We start from the raw sequence: 22,518 nt of genomic DNA, 5'->3' as shown, positions 1-22,518 counted from the left end.
CCAGGTAACTTTTCAAAGCTCTTGCAGCCCAGAGAGTCTACCCTCCTTTGGGTGCACTGGGCTTGGTTTAGCTGTAGGAGTGCAGGCCTGGATCTGGAGATGATGGTTCCATGCACGGGAGACCAGGCACTCCTGGTCCAAGGAAGGCTCATTTCCTGGCACATCCTTCCCAGCCCCGAGTCCCTGGACAGTCCAGGCCTTGGGATCAAAGCCTGCCGAGATTCCAGAGGTGTGACATCAGCTTGGGTCAGCGAGGCCTGAAGTGATATGAGGCATTTCTTTGTTTTAGTTTTTTTTTTTTAATTTTTATTTTCTAGTGGAGTATAGTTGATTTACAATGTTGCGTTTTTTCAGGTGTTCAGCAACTTGATTCAGTTATACATAGACATATATTTGTTCTGTTTTGGATTCTGTTCCCATATAGGTTATTACAGAGTGTTGAGTAGAATTTCCTATGCTATACAGTAGGTCCTTGTTGATTATCTGTTTTATACATATTAGTATATATATGTTAATCCCAACCTCTAATTTATCCCTTTCCCCTACCTTTCCCCTGTGGTAAACATAAGTGTGTTTTCTAAGTCTGTGAGTCTGTTTCTTTTGTAAATTACTTCCTTGGTATCAATTTTTAGATTCCACCTGTAAGTGATATCATATATTTATCTTTCTCTCTTGGATTTGATGCCAAAATCTTGGCTCTCTGTGCACCAATGCCGAACAGAAATATGGAGACAGAGTTTTGGAGAAAAAGAAAAATAGCTTTATCTTTGACAGGGAAAGGGGAAAATATAGCACACTAACACCTCAAGAACTGTGACCCCCTTCCCTGGGCATAAGGGGAAGTCCTATAGGTGAGGCTCAAAGTCTGGGGTAGGTGATAAGGATGAAAGTGGTGAAGGTCTCGCATTTTTCTTCTTTCTGCATTATTTCAAAACAGTCACAGCTAGCGTCAGGCAACCCGGTAATTGGGTCCGTTCGTCTCTAACTTATCGGCCTGCAACCTCCGTCCTGAAATGCAGAATGCTACAAGGGGTGATTTGCTACAGGGGAGTGCAGGGAGTGTAAACACAGAGTATGTTAGGGGCAAGATATAATTCAAACAGAGTTAAGGAGTGATAGGTGCAGGATGTAATTCACATAGCGTCAGAGAGTGTTAGAGGTTAGCTTTGTGAAAACCAAATCTAGTTACAGACACTACAGATGAGTGATAGTTAAAGTGAAACTAGGATTGATTACCTCTTTCAGGCCAGTTTATGTTTCTCCTCTAGCCTGTTCACTGTTCGCTTTCTTTTCCTTGTTAACAGGAGAGGAAAAACCTCATTTCTATTTTTGTTGCAACAGACTTACTTCACTTAGTGTGATCACCTCTGGGTCCATCCATGTGGCTGCAAGTGGCATTATTTCATCCTTTTCATGACTAATATCCCATTGTTTCTATCTACCACTTCTTCTTTATCCATTCATCTGACTATGGACAATTTGGTTGCTTCCATGTCTTGGCTATTGTAAATAGTGCTGCAGTGAAACTTGGGGTGCATGTATGGTTTTTCTTGTTTTTTTTTTTTTTTTTTTTTTTGTGGTACGCAGGCCTCTCACTGTTGTGGCCTTTCCCATTGAGGAGCACAGCCTCCAGACGCGCAGGCTCAGCGGCCATGGCTCACGGGCCCAGCTGCTCCGCGGCAGGTGGGATCTTCCCAGACCGGGGCACGAACCCATGTCCCCTGCATCAGCAGGCGGACTCTCAACCACTGCGCCACCAGGGAAGCCTGCATGTGTGTTTTTGAATTATGGTTTTTTCTGGATATATGCCAAGGAGTGGGATTCCTTGACTGTATAGTAGCTCTGTTTTCAGTATTTAAGGAACCTCCATACTGGTCTCCGTAGTGTCTGTTACCACTTTAAAATCTCACCAAAGTGTAGGAGGGATCTCTATTCTTCACGCCCTCTGCAGCATTAATTGTTTGTAGACATTTTTATGATAATCATGCGGCCTGTTGCGACGTGATACCTCGTTGTAGTTTTGATTTGGACGTCTCTAACAATTACCGATGTTGAGTATCTTTTCATGACCTTTCTTTAAACAGTGTGAGTAAAATTTGGCTGCTGCAATTGCCTTCTTGAAAATTTGCAATCTTTGTATTGTTTTTTGATTACCTACAGAAGGACATTTCTTGAGGGCAGGAGTCATTTACATCCCTGTAGTCCTGGTGAATACTGAGTGCCTGAAAGCACTAGTTTTAAATCTTGGCACAATCTTGTTGGAAAGGAAACTGGTAACAGCCAGTATAAAGAACAGTATGGAGGTTCCTTAAAAAAACTACAAATAAAGGTACCAGATGATCCGGCAATCCCACTCATAGGGGTATATCCAGAGAAAACCCATATTAGAAAAGACCCACACACTGCAACGTCCACTACAGTAGGATCTACAATAGCCAAGACATTGAAGCAGTGAAAATGTTCACCAACAGATGAATGGATAAAGAAGATGTGGTACATATAGACAATGGAGTATTACTCAGGCATTAAGAAGAATGAAATAATGCCACCTACAGCAACACAGATGGACCTAGAGATGATCAGACTCAGTGAAGTAAGCCAGAAAGGGAAAGACAAAGATCACATGATATCACTTACAGGAGGAAACCAAAAATTGATACAAATGAAGTCATTTACAAAACAGAAACAAACTCACAGACTTAGAAAACAAACATACGGTTACCAAAGGGGAAAGGTGGCAGAAGGGATAAATGAGGAGGTTGGGATTAGCACATAAACCCCAATATATATAAAATAGATAATCAACAAGGACATTCTGTATAGCACAGGGAACTCTACTCAACACTCTTTAATAACCTATATGGGAAAGGAATCGGAAAGAGAACAGATATATGTCTATCTGTAACTGAATCACATTGCCAAACACCTAAGAAAACACAACACTGTAAATCAACTATACTCCACTAGAAAATAAAAATTAAATTAAAAAAAACCCCTAAAACTAAGAAATGCCTCATATGATCACCTCAGGCCTCACTGACCCAAGCTGGTGTCACATCCCTGGAGCCTTGGTAGGCTTCGGTCCCAAGGCCTGGACTGTCTAAGGCACTTGGTGCTGGGAAGGATGTGCCAGGAAATGAGCCCTCCTTGGACCAGAAGTGCCTGGTCCCCTGTGCATGGGACCATCATCTCCAGATCCAGGCCTGCACTCCTACAGCTAAACCAAGCCCAGTGCACCCAAAGGAGGGTAGACTCTCTGGGTTGCAAGAGCTTTAAAAAGTTACCTGGTCTCCACGTCTCCTGCTGGGAAGGTTCCCACCTCCATCCTCCTTCTTCACAGTCGCCCCACCTCCGGAGGACAGCACCCTCAGCAGAGTGGTTCTCCAAGGGTTGGGTTCTGACCTGGGCAAGAAGGTTAGGGGGAAGAGGTTATAAGACACAACCCCCTGGAATTTCTTTTTTTTTTTTTTTTTTTTTACCCTGGGGCTTGTGGGATCCTAGTTCCCTGACCAGGGATCCAACCCACACCTCCTGCATTGGAAGCGAAGAGTCTTAACCACTGGACACCAGGGACACTCCCTTGGGTGTTGGTTCTAGCACATACCACTCAAAGTTACAACTGGGGAACACAACTTTCTCTAAGGTGGTTGTTGCAGGAGTAACCAGAGCTGGATATGAGAAAATGCTGCCGCCTTGTGGCTGGTTCCTGAAACAACAACTTTAAATCTGGTGCTCATGGGCACATGTTCATATTCACAAGGCCTGGGGGGCTGTAAATGACTCCTGCCCTCAAGAAATGTCCTGTGGTAAGCAATCCAAAAAACATTCAAATCAGGGCAGAATGTCACAAAGCCAATTTCAAGAGGTAACTTTCACTCATACTGTTTAAAAAAAAAAAGCACATGCCAAGATGCTCAACATGACTAATTATTAGAGGAACACAAATCAAAACTGCAACGAGGTCTCACCTTGCACCAGTCACAATGGCCATTATCCAAAAGTCTACAAACTATAATAGCTGGAGATGGCGTGGAGAAAAGGGAACCCTCCTAAGCTACTGGTGGGAATGGCAACTGGTAACAGCCACTATAGAGAACAGTATGGAGGTTCCTTAAAGATCTACAAAAAGCTACCAGATGATCTGGCAATCCCACTCCTTGTGGTATATCCAGAGAAAACCCGTATTCAAAAAGACCCATGCACCCCAACATCCATTGCAGCAGTATTTACAATAGCAAAGACACGGAAGGAACCCGATGTTCATAGATGAATGGATAAATAAGTTTTGGTATGTATAGACCATGGAGTATTATTCAGCCATAAAAAGAATGAAATAATGCCACTTGCAGCAACACAGATGGACCTTGAGATGATCATATTGTTGCTGAAACTTCGCCTCTCATCACCCGTACCAAATAGGAAGGCGGAGACAGAGTGTTGTGTGAAGTAGAAAAGTGTAGCTTTTATTGCTTTGTCAGGCAAAGGAGGCCACAGCAGTCTAATGCCCTCAAGAGTCTGTGGCCCACCCTGGAGGGGGTAGTGAGTAGTTTTATAGTGTTTAAGAAGCAGAGCATGATCACCTCATGGCAAATTCTCAGATTGGTTGGCATCGAGGTGAAATTTCAAACTTCATTAACCTTTGGTTTTCATCCAGTCTGGGGTCTATGTTCTTGCTGTCAGTAGTTTTCATCTGGAGGGGACTGCTTCCTGTACAAAGAACTCAGGAATGCGTGTCAGGCCTTTATATCTTTCAGAAAACTCTAACTTGGGTGATTCTGCTACTTGACAGAATTATAAATTCTTACCAGTTCCCCAGCCCATCTGCTATTGTTTGTTTCTACATCTTCACATTTCCCAATCACTGACTCTTGAGTCAGCGTTATTCCTCAAAGAGAAGGACACAGGTGCTTGTACATGGTTTCAATCCCCCTTTTTCTTTGATATTCCTCAGTTGAGAAGGGATAGCTGCAGAACATGAAAGGGGATGTTTTAGATTGAGAGGTTAATCATAAACTTGGCAGAACTCAGTGTCAGTCCATCTCTGTTTCAATTTTCCCCTTCTCTGTGGGAATGGGGTGACAACCGCTCTGATTACTTCCTGCTGATGTGGGGCATAGTCCTGACTAATTTGGGGAATGGACACAGAGTTGGAAATAATCTCGAATTCGAAGCTTAGCATCAATATTTTGTATTAAGAAAATATTACCTCTCTGATTGCTTTGTCATAGCACCTAGACAAACATTTGAAAATTATTAGACATATTACAATGCAGATAATGGTTAAAATACACCTTTGTAGTATTCTTCAAAATAATCCTATTTCAGATGGCAACCAGGAAAATAAGTTTTGGAGTGCTTCCTTTTTACAGATATTTAGTAACCAAGGAGGCTTTTGCTGGGAGGCTATAGCTTGAGCTGTCTCATTTGCTATTACTATTTTTAAAGTAGGAAAAAGGTTTCATAGTTACAAGACCTTGAGAGGATAAGGTTGCAGTTGGCAGCTGCCATCAGATATTGTTTTGAAAACGGCTGATGGTGTTCTTAAGTCTGATAAAGTTTAGAGAATTCAAGTTTGCAGTAGTATAGGAACATGTCTGAACCCACATCCATACTGGCCACCTAGTTCCATTTTGGACGTCTGAACCACAGTTATTTCATTTTGTTTTTTTAATGGCTAAAGCAGATGTACAATGCATGTTTAATAGACCCAAAATAGACCCATTGATTGATAATCAATATGTTTTTCCAACGTTGCCAGAGTGGTCGCCCAGTTGCCTGCTCTGGGTCCATTTATGTCCCTTGGTCCTATGCCTTTTTTTTTTTTTTTTTTTGCTTAGTTCTCCATGTTGGGGGAAAACTCATCAGATATCATGAACAGGCTCACAGGTATGTGAATAGGAAAATGCTTTGCAGGGTATACAGTTTATCATTTGTACTTAATTGTCACACAAGCATTGTACACGTTTAGCAATACACTTAAAACAAGCATGGATACATGTTATGAATATTTATACTCTGTTACAACTTCACTAGAGAATTTTTTTTTTCATGCTGAACACTGGGGTCAAAAATATGGTTAGAAGTAAAACAATACCTTTCCGTTTTGATAGGAAGACAAACATTTGATAAACAGTGCAGTCTGAATTAGTTGGATGGTTCTTACGGGCCTGGTCCAGATTTTTATGTCAGCTGTCTTCCACTGCTGTTGTCTTCTTTTCATCCTGATGTGGGTGTCGTTTGGAGTTAGCAGTCTTTTCTATAGACATTCAAATGCAGAGGCCCTTCTTAAATGGGAAATAAGAAATCGAGTCAATTCCCTTCAGTTTTGTGGTACATATCATAGTTAAGAGTATCTTTTAAGGGTTTTTTTATTTAGTTTGCTGACAGTCCTTTAAATAATATCTTTTCCAGTGTGCATAATCTCTTAGTTGTAGGTCACAGGGCATCTGATCTTCATCCAAAGATATAGATTACCATGATTGGCTTTAGAAACAAGCTTAGGATATTCTTTTACTAGTTCAATTAAACTTTATAATAAGGTAACAGCAATAAGGAGCCATCTTGGACATAGATAATAAATACAAAGCCTCAATAAATACAAAACTTCAATATCCACAAAGCTATACTATTGAAACATAATTTTTCTCTCTAGATTATCCTCATTTTTTACTAAGTCCAGCCAAATTAAGGCTGATTTGTTCAAAATATGTCTGGTTTCAATATACATGGCCAGATTATTCATATAAATGTAATTGCTCATATAGGCTCATTTATATTGGCTGCAGTGGAACTCTTCATTAGTAATCTCAGATCAAACTTTTTTTTTCACTTTTAATTTCCTTTTTTTTTTTTTACATCTTTATTGGAGTATAATTGCTTTACAATGGTTAGTTTCTGCTTTATTAACAAAGTGAATCACTTATACATATGTTCCCATATCTCTTCCCTCTTGCGTCTCCCTCCCTCCCACCCTCCCTACCCACCCCTCCAGGCGGTCACAAAGCACCAAGCTGATATCCCTGTGCTATGCGGCTGCTTCCCACTAGCTATCTACCTTACATTTGGTAGTGTATATATGTCCATGCCTCTCTCTCACTTTGTCACAGCTTACCCTTCCTGCTCACCATATCCTCAAGTCCATTTTCTAGTAGGTCTGTGTCTTTATTCCTGTCTTACCCCTAGGTTCTTCATGACATTTTTTTTTCTTAAATTCCATGTATATGTGTTAGCATACGGTATTTGTCTTTCTCTTTCTGACTTACTTCACTCTGTATGACAGACTCTAGGTCTATCCACCTCATTACAAATAGCTCAATTTCATTTCTTTTTATGGCTGAGTAATATTCCATTGTATATATGTGCCACATCTTCTTTATCCATTCATCCATTGATGGACACTTAGGTTGTTTCCATCTCCAGGCTACTGTAAATAGAGCTGCAATGAACATTTTGGTACATGACTCTTTTTGAATTATGGTTTTCTCAGGGTATATGTCCAGTAGTAGGATTGCTGGGTCATATGGTAGTTCTATTTGTAGTTTTTTAAGGAACCTCCATACTGTTCTCCATAGTGGCTGTACCAATTCACATTCCCACCAGCAGTGCAAGAGTGTTCCCTTTTCTCCACACCCTCTACAGCATTTATTGTTTATAGATTTTTTTTAACATCTTTATTGGGGTATAATTGCTTTACAATGGTGTGTTAGTTTCTGCTTTATAACAAAGTGAATCAGTTATACATATACATATGTTCCCATATCTCTTCCCTCTTGCGTCTCCCTCCCTCCCACCCTCCCTATCCCACCCCTCCAGGCTGTCACAAAGCACCGAGCCAATATCCCTGTGCCATGCGGCTGCTTCCCACTAGCTATCTACCTTACTATGTTTGTTAGTGTGTATATGTCCATGACTCTCTCTCGCCCCGTCACAGCTCACCCTTCCCCCTCCCCATAACCTCAAGTCCGTTCTCTAGGAGGTCTGCGTCTTTATTCCTGCCTTACCCTAGGTTCTTCATGACATTTTTTTTTCTTAAATTCCATATATATGTGTTAGCATACGGTATTTGTCTTTTTCTTTCTGACTTACTTCACTGTGTATGACAGACTCTAGGTCTATCCACCTCATTACAAATAGCTCAATTTTGTTTCTTTTTATGGCTGAGTAATATTCCATTGTATATATGTGCCACATCTTCTTTATCCATTCATCCGATGATGGGCACTTAGGTTGTTTCCATCTCCGGACTATTGTAAATAGAGCTGCAATGAACATTTTGGTACATGACTCTTTTTGAATTATGGTTTTCTCAGGGTATATGCCCAGTAGTGGGATTGCTGGGTCATATGGTAGTTCTATTTGTAGTTTTTTAAGGAACCTCCATACTGTTCTCCATAGTGGCTGAACCAATTCACATTCCCACCAGCAGTGCAAGAGTGTTCCCTTTTCTCCACACCCTCTCCAGCATTTATTGTTTCTAGATTTTTTGATGATGGCCATTCTGACTGGTGTGAGATGATATCTCATTGTAGTTCTGATTTGCATTTCTCTAATGATTAATGATGTTGAGCATTCTTTCATGTGTTTGTTGGCAGTCTGTATATCTTCTTTGGAGAAATGTCTGTTTAGGTCTTCTGCCCATTTTTGGATTGGGTTGTTTGTTTTTTTGTTATTGAGCTGCATGAGCTGTTTGTAAATTTTGGAGATTAATCCTTTGTCAGTTGCTTCATTTGCAAATATTTTCTCCCATTCTGAGGGTTGTCTTTCGGTCTTCTTTATGGTTTCCTTTGCTGTGCAAAAGCTTTTAAGTTTCATTAGGTCCCATTTGTTTATTTTTGGTTTTATTTCCATTTCTCTAGGAAGTGAGTCAAAAAGGATCTTGCTGTGATTTATGTCATAGAGTGTTCTGCCTATGTTTTCCTCTAAGGGTTTGATAGTTTCAAGCCTTACATTTAGGTCTTTAATCCCTTTTGAGCTTATATTTGTGTATGGTGTTAAGGAGTGTTCTAATTGCATTCTTTTACATGTAGCTGTCCAGTTTTCCCAGCACCACTTATTGAAGAGGCTGTCTTTTCTCCACTGTACATTCCTGCCTCCTTTATCAAAGATAAGGTGACCATATGTGTGTGGGTTTATCTCTGGGCTTTCTATCCTGTTCCATTGATCTATCTTTCTGTTTTTGTGCCAGTACCAGACTGTCTTGATTACTGTAGCTTTGTAGTGCAGTCTGAAGTCAGGGAGTCTGATTCCTCCAGCTCCGTTTTTCATTCTCAAGATTGCTTTGGCTATTCGGGGTCTTTTGTGTTTCCATATAAATTGTGAAATTTTTTGTTCTAGTTCTGTGAAAAATGCCAGTGGTAGTTTGATAGGGATTGCATTGAATCTGTAGATTGTTTTGGGTAGTAGAGTCATTTTCACAATGTTGATTCTTCCAATCCAAGAACATGGTATATCTCTCCATCTATTTGTATCATCTTTAATTTCTTTCATTAGTGTCTTATAATTTTCTGCATACAGGTCTTTTGTCTCCTTAGGTAGGTTTATTCCTAGATATATTATTCTTTTTGTTGCAATGGTAAATGGGAGTGTTTTCTTGATTTCACTTGCAGATTTTTCATCCTTAGTATATAGGAATGTCAGAGATTTCTGTGCATTAATTTTGTATCCTGCTACTTTACCAGATTCACTGATTAGCTCTAGTAGTTTTCTGGTAGCATCTTTAGGATTCTTTATGTATAGTATCATGTCATCTGCAAACAGTGACAGCTTTACTTCTTCTTTTCCAATTTGGATTCCTTTTATTTCCTTTGCTTCTCTGACTGCTGTGGATAAAACTTCCAAAACTATGTTGAATAAGAGTGGTGAGAGTGGGCAACCTTGTCTTGTTCCTGATCTTAGTGGAAATGCTTTCAGTTTTTTACCATTGAGAACAATGTTGGCTGTGGGTTTGTCATATATGGCCTTTATTATGTTGAGGAAAGTTCCCTCTATGCCTACTTACTGCAGGGTTTTTATCATAAATGGGTGTTGAATTTTGTCAAAAGCTTTCTCTGCATCAATTGAGATGATCATATGGTTTTTCTCCTTCAATTTGTTAATATGGTGTATCACGTTGATTGATTTGTGTATATTGAAGAATCCTTGCATTCCTGGAATAAACCCCACTTGATCATGGTGATCATGATCTGTTTAATGTGCTGCTGGATTCTGTTTGCTAGTATTTTGTTGTGGATTTTTGCATCTATGTTCATCAGTGATATTGGCCTGTAGTTTTCTTTCTTTGTGACATCCTTGTCTGGTTTTGGTATCAGGGTGATGGTGCCCTCGTAGAATGAGTTGGGGAGTCTTCCTCCCTCTGCTATATTTTGGAAAAATTTGAGAAGGATAGGTGATAGCTCTTCTCTAAATGTTTGATAGAATTTGCCTGTGAAGGCATCTGGTCCTGGGCTTTTGTTTGTTGGAAGATTTTTAATCACAGTTTCAATTTCAGTGCTTGTGATTGGTCTGTTCATATTTTCTATTTCTTCCTGATTCAGTCTTGGCAGGTTGTGCCTTTCTAAGAATTTGTCCATTGCTTCCAGGTTGTCCATTTTATTGGCATAGAGTTGCCTGTAGTAATCTCTCATGATCTTTTGTATTTCTGCAGTGTCAGTTGTTACTTCTCCTGTTTCATTTCTAATTCTACTGATTTGAGTCCTCTCCCTTTTTTTCTTGATAAGTCTGGCTAATGGTTTATCAATTTTGTTTATCTTCTCAAAGAACCAGCTTTTAGTTTTATTGATCTTTGCTATTTCCTTCATTTCTTTGCCATGTATTTCTGATCTGATCTTTATGATTTCTTTCCTTCTGCTAACTTTGGGGTTTTTTGTTCTTCTTTCTCTAATTGCTTTAGGTGCAAGGTTAGGTTGTTTATTCGAGATGTTTCCTGTTTCTTAAGGTAGGATTGTATTGCTATAAACTTCCCTCTTAGAACTGCTTTTCCTGCATCCCCTAGCTTTTGGGTCGTCGTGTCTCCATTGTCATTTGTTTCTAGGTATTTTTTGATTTCTTCTTTGATTTCTTCAGTGATCACTTCGTTATTAAGTAGTGTATTGTTTAGCCTCCATGTGTTTGTATTTTTTACAGATCTTTTCCTGTAATATCTAGTCTCATAATGTTGTGGTCGGAAAAGATACTTGATACAATTTCAATTTTCTTAAATTTACCAAGGCTTGATTTCTGACCCAAGATATGATCTCTCCTGGAGAATGTTCCATGAGCACTTGAGAAAAATGTGTATTCTGTTGTTTTTGGATGGAATGTCCTATAAATATCAATTAAGCCCATCTTGTTTAATGTATCATTTAAAGCTTGTGTTTCCTTATTTATTTTCATTTTGGATGATCTGTCCATTGGTGAAAGTGGGGTGTTAAAGTCCCCTACTATGAATGTGTTACTGTCAATTTCCCCTTTTATGGCTGTTAGTATTTGCCTTATGTATTGAGGTGCTCCTATGTTGGGTGCATAAATATTTACAATTGTTATATCTTCTTCTTGGATTGATCCCTTGATCATTATGTAGTGTCCTTCTTTGTCTCTTTTAATAATCTTTATTTTAAAGTCTATTTTGTCTGACATGAGAATTGCTACTCCAGCTTTCTTCTGGTGTCCATTTGCATGGAATATCTTTTTCCATCGCCTTTTCAGTCTGTGTCTCTAGGTCTGAGGTGGGTCTCTCGTAGACAGAATATATATGGGTCTTGTTTTTGTATCCATTCAGCCAATCTGTGTCTTTTGGTGGGACCATTTAGTCCATTTACATTTAAGGTAATTATCAATATGTATGTTCCTATTCCCATTTTCTTAATTGTTTTGGGTTCGTTAATGTAGGCCTTTTCCTTTTCTTGTGTTTCTTTCCTAGAGAAGTTCCTTTAGCATTTGTTGTAAAGCTGGTTTGGTGGTGCTGAACTCTCTCAGCTTTGGCTTGTCTGTAAAGGTTTTAATTTCTCCATCAAATCTGAATGAGATCCTTGCTGGATAGAGTAATCTTGGTTGCAGGTTTCTCTCCTTCATCACTTTAAATATGTCCTGCCAGTCCCTTCTGGCTTGCAGAGTTTCTGCTGAAAGATCAGTTGTTAACCTTATGGGGATCCCCTTGTGTGTTATTTGTTGTTTTTCCCTTGCTGCATTTAATATGTTTTCTTTGCATTTAATTTTTTTTGAAATGTTTTTCTTTTTTTTTTTTATAATTGCTTTACAATGGTATGTTAGTTTCAGCTTCACAACAAAATGAATCAGTTATATATATACATATGTTCCCATATCTCTTCCCGCTTGCGTCTCCCTCCCTCCCACCCTCCCTATCCCACCCCTCCAGGCGGTCACAAAGCACCGAGCTGATCTCCCTGTGCTATGTGGCTGCTTCCCACTAGCTATCTACCTTAGGTTTAGTAGTGTATATATGTCCATGCCTCTCTCTCGCTTTGTCACCGTTTACCCTTCTCCCTCCCCATAGCCTCGAGTCCATTCTCTAGTAAGTCTGTGTCTTTATTCCTGTTTCACCCCTAGGTTTTTCATGACATTTTTTTCTTAAATTCCATATATATGTGTTAGCATACGGTATTTGTCTCTCTCTTTCTGACTTCACTCTGTATGACAGACTCTAGGTCTATCCACCTCATTACAAATAGCTCAATTTCGTTTCTTTTTATGGCTGAGTAATATTCCATTGTATATATGTGCCACATCTTCTTTATCCATTCATCCATTGATGGACACTTAGGTTGTTTCCATCTCCAGGCTACTGTAAATAGAGCTGCAATGAACATTTTGGTACATGACTCTTTTTGAATTATGGTTTTCTCAGGGTATATGTCCAGTAGTAGGATTGCTGGGTCATATGGTAGTTCTATTTGTAGTTTTTTAAGGAACCTCCATACTGTTCTCCATAGTGGCTGTACCAATTCACATTCCCACCAGCAGTGCAAGAGTGTTCCCTTTTCTCCACACCCTCTACAGCATTTATTGTTTATAGATTTTTTGATGATGGCCATTCTGACTGGTGTGAGATATCTCACTGTAGTTTTGATTTGCATTTCTCTAAAGATTAGTGATGTTGAGCATTCTTTCATGTGTTTGTTGGCACTCTGTATATCTTCTTTGGATAAATGTCTATTTAGGTCTTCTGCCCATTTTTGGATTGGGTTGTTTGTTTTTTTGTTATTAAGCTGCATGAGCTGCTTATAAATTTTGGAGATTAATCCTTTGTCAGTTGCTTCATTTGCAAATATTTTCTCCCATTCTGAGGGTTGTCTTTTGGTCTTGTTTATGGTTTCCTTTGCTGCGCAAAAGCTTTTAAGTTTCATTAGGTCCCATTTGTTTACTTTTGTTTTTATTTCCATTTCTCTAGGAGGTGGGTCAAAAAGGACCTTGCTGTGATTTATGTCATAGAGTGTCCTGCCTATGTTTTCCTCTAAGAGTTTGATAGTTTCTGTCCTTACATTTAGGTCTTTAATCCATTTTGAGTTTATTTTTCTGTATGGTGTTAGGGAGTGATCTAATCTCATACTTTTACATGTAGCTGTCCAGTTTTTCCAGCACCACTTATTGAATAGGCTGTCCTTTCTCCACTGTACATTCCTGCCTCTTTTGTCAAAGATAAGGTGACCATATGTGCGTGGGTCTATCTCTGGGCTTTCTATCCTGTTCCATTGATCTATCTTTCTGTTTTTGTGCCAGTACCAGACTGTCTTGATTACTGTAGCTTTGTAGTATAGTCTGAAGTCAGGAAGCCTGATTCCTCCAGCTCCGTTTTTCATTCTCAAGATTGCTTTGGCTATTCGGGGTCTTTTGTGTTTCCATACAAATTGTGAAATTTTTTGTCCTAGTTCTGTGAAAAATGCCAGTGGTAGTTTGATAGGGATTGCATTGAATCTGTAGATTGCTTTGGGTAGTAGAGTCATTTTCACAATGTTGATTCTTCCAATCCAAGAACATGGTATATCTCTCCATCTATTTGTATCATCTTTAATTTCTTTCATCAGTGTCTTATAATTATCTGCATACAGGTCTTTTGTCTCCTTAGGTAGGTTTATTCCTAGATATTTTATTCTTTTTGTTGCAATGGTAAATGGGAGTGTTTTCTTGATTTCACTTTCAGATTTTTCATCCTTAGTGTATAGGAATGCCAGAGATTTCTGTGCATTAATTTTGTATCCTGCTACTTTATCAGATTCACTGATTAGCTCTAGTAGTTTTCTGGTAGCATCTTTAGGATTCTCTATGTATATTATCATGTCATCTGCAAACAGTGACAGCTTTACTTCTTCTTTTCCGATTTGGATTCCTTTTATTTCCTTTTCTTCTCTGATTGCTATGGCTAAAACGTCCAAAACTATGTTGAATAAGAGTGGTGAGAGTGGGCAACCTTGTCTTGTTCCTGATCTTACTGGAAATGCTTTCAGTTTTTCACCATTGAGGACGATGTTGGCTGTGGGTTTGTCATATATGGCCTTTATTATGTTGAGGAAAGTTCCCTCTATGCCTACTTTCTGCAGGGTTTTTATCATAAATGGGTGTTGAATTTTGTCAAAAGCTTTCTCTGCTTCTATTGAGATGATCATATGGTTTTTCTCCTTCAATTTGTTAATATGGTGTATCACGTTGATTGATTTGCGTATATTGAAGAATCCTTGCATTCCTCGAATAAACCCCACTTGATCATGGTGTATGATCCGTTTAATGTGCTGTTGGATTCTGTTTGCTAGTATTTTGTTGTGGATTTTTGCATCTATGTTCATCAGTGATATTGGCCTGTAGTTTTCTTTCTTTGTGACATCCTTGTCTGGTTTTGGTATCAGGGTGATGGTGCCCTCATAGAATGAGTTGGGGAGTGTTCCTCCCTCTGCTATATTTTGGAAGAGTTTGAGAAGGATAGGTGATAGCTCTTCTCTAAATGTTTGATAGAATTCGCCTGTGAAGCCATCTGGTCCTGGGCTTTTGCTTGTTGGAAGATTTTTAAATCACAGTTTCAATTTCAGTGCTTGTGATTGGTCTGTTCATATTTTCTATTTCTTCCTGATTCAGTCTTGGCAGGTTGTGCCTTTCTAAGAATTTGTCCATTGCTTCCAGGTTGTCCATTTTATTGGCATAGAGTTGCCTGTAGTAATCTCTCATGATCTTTTGTATTTCTGCAGTGTCAGTTGTTACTTCTCCTGTTTCATTTCTAATTCTATTGATTTGAGTCTTCTCCCTTTTTTTCTTGATGAGTCTGGCTAATGGTTTATCAATTTTGTTTATCCTTTCAAAGAACCAGCTTTTAGTTTTATTGATCTTTGCTATTGTTTCCTTCATTTCTTTGCCATGTATTTCTGATCTGATCTTTATGATTTCTTTCCTTCTGCTAACTTTGGGGTTTTTTTGTTCTTCTTTCTCTAATTGCTTTAGGTGCAAGGTTAGGTTGTTTATTCGAGATGTTTCCTGTTTCTTAAGGTAGGATTGTATTGCTATAAACTTCTCTCTTAGAACTGCTTTTGCTGCATCCCATAGATTTTGAGTCGTCGTGTCTCCATTGTCATTTGTTTCTAGGTATTTTTTGATTTCTTCTTTGATTTCTTCAGTGATCACTTCGTTATTAAGTAGTGTATTGTTTAGCCTCCATGTGTTTGTATTTTTTACAGATCTTTTCCTGTAATTGCTATCTAGTCTCATAGCATTGTGGTCGGAAAAGATATTTGATACAATTTCAATTTTCTTAAATTTACCAAGGCTTGATTTCTGACCCAAGATAGGATCTATCCTGGAGAATGTTCTGTGAGCACTTGAGAAAAATGTGTATTCTGTTGTTTTTGGATGGAATGTCCTATAAATGTCAATTAACTCCATCTCGTTTAATGTATCATTTAAAGCTTGTGTTTCCTTATTTATTTTCATTTTGGATGATCTGTCCATTGGTGAAAGTGGGGTGTTAAAGTCCCCTACTATGAATGTGTTACTGTCGATTTCCCCTTTTATGGCTGTCAGTATTTGCCTTATGTATTGAGGTGCTCCTATGTTGGGTGCATAAATATTTACAATTGTTATATCTTCTTCTTGGATCGATCCCTTGATCATTATGTAGTGTCCTTCTTTGTGTTTTCTAATAGTCTTTGTTTTAAAGTCTATTTTGTCTGACATGAGAATTGCTACTCCAGCTTTCTTCTGGTGTCCATTTGCATGGAATATCTTTTTCCATCCCCTTACTTTCAGTCTGTATGTGTCTCTAGGTCTGAAGTGGGTCTCTTGTAGACAGCAAATATATGGGTCTTGTTTTTGTATCCATTCAGCCAATCTGTGTCTTTTGGTGGGAGCATTTAGTCCATTTACATTTAAGGTAATTATCGATATGTGTGTTCCCATTCCGATTTTCTTAATTGTTTTGGGTTTGTTATTGTAGGTCTTTTCCTTCTTTTGTGTTTCTTGCCTAGAGAAGTTCCTTTAGCAGTTGTTGTAGAGCTGGTTTGGTGGTGCTGAACTCTCTCAGCTTTTGCTTGTCTGTAAAGGTTTTAATTTCTCCATCAAATCTGAATGAGATCCTTGCTGGGTAGAGTAATCTTGGTTGCAGGTTTTTCTCCTTCAACACTTTCAATATGTCCTGCCACTCCCTTCTGGCTTGCAGAGTTTCTGCTGAAAGATCAGCTGTTAACCTTATGGGGATTCCCTTGTGTGTTATTTGTTGTTTTTCCCTTGCTGCTTTTAATATGTTTTCTTTGTATTTAATTTTTGACAGTTTGATTAATATGTGTCTTGGCGTATTTCTCCTTGGATTTATCCTGTATGGGACTCTCTGTGCTTCCCGGACTTGATTAACTATTTCCTTTCCCATATTAGGGAAGTTTGCAACTATAATCTCTTCAAATATTTTCTCAATCCCTTTCTTTCTCTTCTTCTTCTGGAACCCCTATAATTCAAATGTTGGTGCGTTTAATGTTGTCCCAGAGGTCTCTGAGACTGTCCTCAGTTCTTTTCATTCTTTTTCTTTATTCTGCTCTGCAGTAGTTATTTCCACTATTTTATCTTCCAGGTCACTTATCCGTTCTTCTGCCTCAGTTATTCTGCTATTGATCCCATCTAGAGTATTTTTCATTTCATTTATTGTGTTGTTCATTGTTGCTCGTTTCATCTTTAGTTCTTCTAGGTCCTTGTTAACTGATTCTTGCATTTTGTCTATTCTATTTCCAAGATTTTGGATCATATTTACTATCATTATTCTGAATTCTTTTTCAGGTAGACTGCCTATTTCCTCTTCATTTGTTAGGTCTGGTGGGTTTTTATCTTGCTCCTTCATCTGCTGTGTGTTTTTCTGTCTTTTCATTTTGCTTATCTTACTGTGTTTGGGGTCTCCTTTTTGCAGGCTGAAGGTTCGTAGTTCCCATTGTTTTTGGTGTCTGTCCCCAGTGGCTAAGGTTGGTTCAGTGGGCTGTGTAGGCTTCCTGGTGGAGGGGAGTAGTGCCTGTGTTCTGGTGGATGAGGCTGGATCTTGTCTTTCTGGTGGGCAGGTCCACGTCTGGTGGTGTGTTTTGGGGTGTCTGTAGACTTATTATGATTTTGGGCAGCCTCTCTGCTAATGGGTGAGGTTGTGTTCCTGTCTTGCTAGTTGTTTGGCATAGGATGTCCAGCACTGTAGCTTGCTGGTCATTGAGTGAAGCTGGGTGCTGGTGTTGAGATGGAGCTCTCTGGGAGATTTTCACCATTTGATATTATGTGGAGCTGGGAGGTCTCTTGTGGACCAGTGTCCTGAAGTTGTCTCTCCCACCTCAGAGGCACAGCACTGACTCCTGCAGCACCAAGAGCCTTTCATCCACATGGCTCAGAATAAAAGGGAGAAAAAGTAGAAAGAAAGGAAGGAAGGAGGGAAGGAAGGAAAAAAAGAAGATAAAGTAAAACAAAATAAAATAGTTATTAAAATAAAAAATAATTATTATGAAAAAAATTTTAAAAAAAAACGAAAAAAAAAAACCGGATAGAACCGTAAGACAAATGGTGGAAGCAAAGCTATACAGAGAAAATCTCACACAGAAGCATACACATACACACTCACAAAATGAGGAAAAGGGGAAAAAAATCATAAATCTTGCTGTCAAAGTTCACCTCCTCAATTTGGGATGATTCGTTGTCTATTCATGTATTCCACAGATGCAGGGTACATCAAGTTGATTGTGGAGCTTTAATCTGCTGCTTCTGAGGCTGCTGGGAGAGATTTCCCTTTCTCTTCTTTGTTCTCACTGCTCCTGGGGCTCAGCTTTGGATTTGGCCCCATCTTGCGTGTAGGTCACCGGAGGGCGTCTGTGCTTTGCTCAGACAGGACGGGGTTAAAGGAGCTGCTGATTCGGGGGCTCTGGCTCACTCAGGCCGGGGGAAGGGAGGGGGTACGGATGCAGGGCGAGCCTGTGGCAGCAGAGCCCAGTGTGACATTGCACCAGCCTGAGGCGTGCCGTGCGTTCTCCAGGGGAAGTTGTCCCTGGATCCCGGGACCCTGGCAGTGGCGGGCTGCACAGCCTCCCTGGAAGGGAGGTGTGGATAGTGACCTGTGCTCACACACAGGCTTCTTGGTGGCGGCAGCAGCAGCCTTAGCGTCTCATGCCTGTCTCTGGGGTCCGTGCTTTTAGCTGCAGCTCGCGCCCGTCTCTGGAGCTCCTTTAAGTAGCACTCTTAATCCCCTCTCCTCGAGCACCAGGAAGCAAAGAGGGAAGAATAAGTCTCTTGCCTCTAAGGCAGATCCAGAAAACAGGTCCAGACTTTTCCCCGGGCTCCCTCCCGGCTAGCCATGGTGCACTAAGCACCTGCAGGCTGTGTTCACGCTGCTAACCCCAGTCCTCTCCCTGTGCTCCTACGGAAGCCCAAGCCTCAACTTCCAGCCCCGCCCCGGCGGGTGAGCAGACAAGCCTCTCGGGCTGGTGAGTGCCGGTCGGCACCGATCCTCTGTGCGGGAATCTCTCTGCTTTGCCCTCTGCACCCGTTGCTGTGCTCTCCTCCACCACCCGCAGTCTCCGCCCGCGAAGGGGCTTCCTAGTGTGTGGAAACCTTTCCTCCTTCACAGCTCCCTCCCACCGGTGCAGGTCCTGTCCCTATTCTTTTGTCTCTGTTTATTCTTTTTTCTTTTGCCCTACCCAGGTACATGGGGAGTTTCTTGCCTTTTGGGAGGTCAGAGGTCTTCTGCCAGCGTTCAGTAGGTGTTCTGTAGGAGTTGTTCCACGTGTAGATGTATTTCTGGTGTATCTGTGGGGAGGAAGGTGATCTCCGTGTCTTACTCTTCCGCCATCTTCCCGGAAGCCGTTTCAGAGCAAACTTTTAAAAGGTCTCTCAAGGCCAGGCTTGCCTACAGATTCTGCCTGTGATATCTATAGATTGGGTAAATTTGTCTCTTTTCCAGGTCTCAAGAGTATCTAGATTCCTGCACATGCCAAGAGACAGTGTTTTCCATTCACCTGATAAGGCTGCTCAGAACCCAGGAGTCTCCAATTTCTGGAGGAACCAGGCAGAGAGAAAAAAATAATTTTACCTACAGGTGTAAATTAAATTACCAAATTGTTGTAAATCATAAGTAGCTTGAAGAAAAGGGCCAAAGATTAGAAGCCAGCAGTATGTCAGACAATTCATAAAAACTATAATCATATTTAGCAGTTCATTTAATCCCCTGTAATTTATTTCGTTCTGTTTGAGTCCAGTTTTTCCACTAGTTTTGTTGACCTTGCTTGATGATTGAGGATGATAGAGTGATAATTTCAAGAAATTTGTGACATTAAGTCTTGTATGATTTATCCAGTAAAGTGAGTGTCTTGATCACTGGAGATGGTAGACACTATACTCCAAGTGGGAAACACATTTTCTAACCTTTTCCTTTTCATTGTGAGCCATTCCCTGCAGCCAGAGAAATCTTTAACCCATCTAATAGAAAATGAGGTTTGTCAGGGAGCCGGGAAAAGCCAAGAGGGCATCTTGGATTTCCCATAGCCCTGATTTTTAAAAATTTACAGCTATTGTTTATTCATTTTTAAATTTCTTGACTTAGAAGTAGACCATTTCTATGCTATAAGGGCAGGACAGCAGAAATCTGACAATGAGGGGATCAATGTTAACAACATAGAAAATTCTTTTCTCAAAGTACCTTTTTCACAACCCTTTAATCACTTTCTGGATTCATATTAATTTGTTCTTTTTTTCCATCCAGAAACAACCAACTGTAGGACAAAATTATTATCATCATTTTTTTCCTCAACAAAAATATCTGCAATCTCTATACCTTCTCTCACTGGCAATACATCTCCTACTTGCTTTACACACTGAAATGTTTCCCTTATCATTTTATTAGCCTTAATTACATATTATAATTTTTAACCCTTAAAAAAACCCTTGCACTTTCCTGGTGGCACAGTGGTTAAGAATCCACCTGCCAATGCAGGGGACACAGGTTTGAGCCCTGGTCCGGGAAGATCCCACATGCTGCAGAACAACTAAACCTGTGCACCACAACTACTGAGCCTGTGCTCTAGAGGCTGCGAGCCACAACCACTGAAGCCTGGGCACCCAGAGCCTGTGCTCTGCAACAAGAGAAGCCACTGCAATGAGAAGCCCGCGCACCACAACGAGGAGTAGCCCCCGCTCGCCGCAACCAGAGAAAGCCTGCATGCAGCAACGAAGACCCAAAGCAGCCAAAAAAAAAAAAAATAATTAAAAAAAAAACAACCCTTAATCTCTAGTGAGAACCAAGAAGAAAGCAACTGAATTGTCTGTCATATTGGCATTCTCTGATTAGCAGACTTAGGAACATATTCTATAATCTCAAAAAACATGCATTTTCCCAAAGCACAATTTCTTTTCTCAAAGTGGCACAAGACGTGTCTAATAAATGCAAACATCTTTAGTTTCCTTCTTGCAAGAAGACAAAACTAGGTAAATTTAGATCTCATTTGTAAGCACTTACTTTTCTTTAAGCCAATTAAATAGAGCTCATTTACAAATTAACCTCAGCAATATTATCCAAAGTCAGAGACACATACTGAGACATACATACAGACGGAGATCTCATTGTTTCATCTTTTTATATTTCATGAATCAGGCACTGTAATTAAACTTATCAGTTTATGAATAAAAGAACAAATTTACACATTTGATTTTAAAAGACTTCTTTTTCTTCCCTCCTTTCCTTCTCCCCCTTGGCTTGAGGCTCTACTAATTAACCTAAGACTGAAGTCCCAGGCACAGTGGGCTGTGTTTGTACTTCAAGGACATTATGAGTTAACTTCAAGTTTTCTCCTAAAAGAAAGAATAGTTTTGTTCTCTCAAGGTCAGTGTTCTGAAAAAAAGTATTTTATCAAGCCAGCTTTCTCTAACTGCACATGCAAAATGGACGAGTTTTGGAATTTCAAAAGAGTTTCATCTCAACCAGTTTTCTCTGGAGTCTAAAGAATATTGTGACCACATGGTGTTAAATTATTTTTTCCCTATTTATAGGGTTACAATTATAGGTTGACCAGGCTGCCAAAATTTTCCCTAGTGGGCTGTCAGATGGAATCAAAAAAGCAGCACTTCCCACGTTGAGTCAAACTAAACACTTGCCGGCAAAACCAAAGGCAAACCAAATCCTTGTCTGGCAAACAGAAGCCACAAACAAACAAAAAACCAAACAGCCCAAGGCTCAAATTGGTTGCCAAGTCCCACTAAGCCCATGGCCTTAGTCTAAGCTGCTCCTTACAAACTGGATCTAAAAAATCCACCCCCCAGAAAGATAAATAAAATAAAAAATTCCCAAACGGCAACAGAAGGTTCCCCAAACGGACAAGGTTGAGGGTCCTTGGAGTGCACGCCGGGGGGCTTACCGAAGTGCTGGCAGAGGTGCTGCGACGTCCCAAACTCTACCTTGCTCCTTCCCCAAAATATCTTCTCAGAGCAGGAAGTCCGGACCCGTGTGGGCAGAAGGAGAGGGGGACGTCCTCAAGGCAAAGGTGGCCTTGGCAGCTCCTAGGACAGCTCCTCTCCTGTCTTCCATCCCCGCCTCGGAGCTCCAGCTACCGAGATGGCAGGCCGGGTATGATCAGGGCACAGCCCTATGGCAGGGGATCCCTGGCGATCCGGCCTCCAGAGGAGTCCTCCAACCCTCTGCTCTCTCGAAGGAGGCTGGTGTGGAGAGAAACCTCAGAGCATCCGACCAAACACAGGGGCGCCTCAAGGCCACCTGCATACAGGTCGATCCTGGATGAGCCCCCAGAATTCTATTGCCAAAACTCGGCCTCTGTTCACCGGTGCCAAATAGAAATGCAGAGACAGAGTTTTGGGTGAAGCAGAAAAGAATAGCTTTTACTGCTTTGCCAGGCAAACGGGGCCACAGCGGGCTAATGCCCTCAAGACTGTGTGACCCACCGTGGAGGGGGTGATTAGCTCGCAGACGATTCTCGGATTGGTTGGCATCAAGGCGAAGTTTCAAGCTTTATCAACCTTCTGGTTTCAACCAGTCTAGGGTCTATGTTTTTGTGGTCAGCAGTTTTCATCTGGAGAGGATCTGCTTTC

General features: G+C 40.4%; 1 protein-coding gene and 1 long non-coding RNA gene across 4 annotated transcripts in view; one reads left to right on the top strand and one right to left on the bottom strand.

The window, feature by feature from the left end:
- The window catches only part of LOC109552003 (uncharacterized), a 74,565-nt gene extending 54,391 nt beyond the window's left edge, over positions 1–20,174 (top strand). The window contains exon 8 of the long non-coding RNA XR_002178697.3: positions 19,385–20,174. This is a non-coding gene — a long non-coding RNA (uncharacterized lncRNA). The remainder of the gene's footprint in view (positions 1–19,384) is intronic.
- LOC141279757 (uncharacterized) overlaps positions 4,438–22,518 on the bottom strand; it is a 29,973-nt gene continuing 11,892 nt past the window's right edge. For 2 of the 3 annotated variants that reach the window (XM_073811033.1, XM_073811034.1), the window contains 4 exons: positions 21,831–22,517; positions 20,120–21,307; positions 6,095–6,284; positions 4,438–4,965 (listed from right to left, as the gene is read on the bottom strand). In XM_073811033.1, the coding sequence (XP_073667134.1) occupies positions 22,486–22,517 (32 nt within the window). In that variant the 3' untranslated portion in view covers positions 4,438–4,965; positions 6,095–6,284; positions 20,120–21,307; positions 21,831–22,485. The remainder of the gene's footprint in view (positions 4,966–6,094; positions 6,285–20,119; positions 21,308–21,830; position 22,518) is intronic. The other variant, XM_073811035.1, reaches the window with a different exon arrangement.

Source organism: Tursiops truncatus, chromosome 10 (genome assembly GCF_011762595.2).
Source record: "Tursiops truncatus isolate mTurTru1 chromosome 10, mTurTru1.mat.Y, whole genome shotgun sequence".
NCBI lineage: Eukaryota > Metazoa > Chordata > Mammalia > Artiodactyla > Delphinidae > Tursiops > Tursiops truncatus.
The sequence above is the reverse complement of the archived record's forward strand: the minus strand, read 5'-3'. Positions and strand labels throughout refer to the sequence as shown.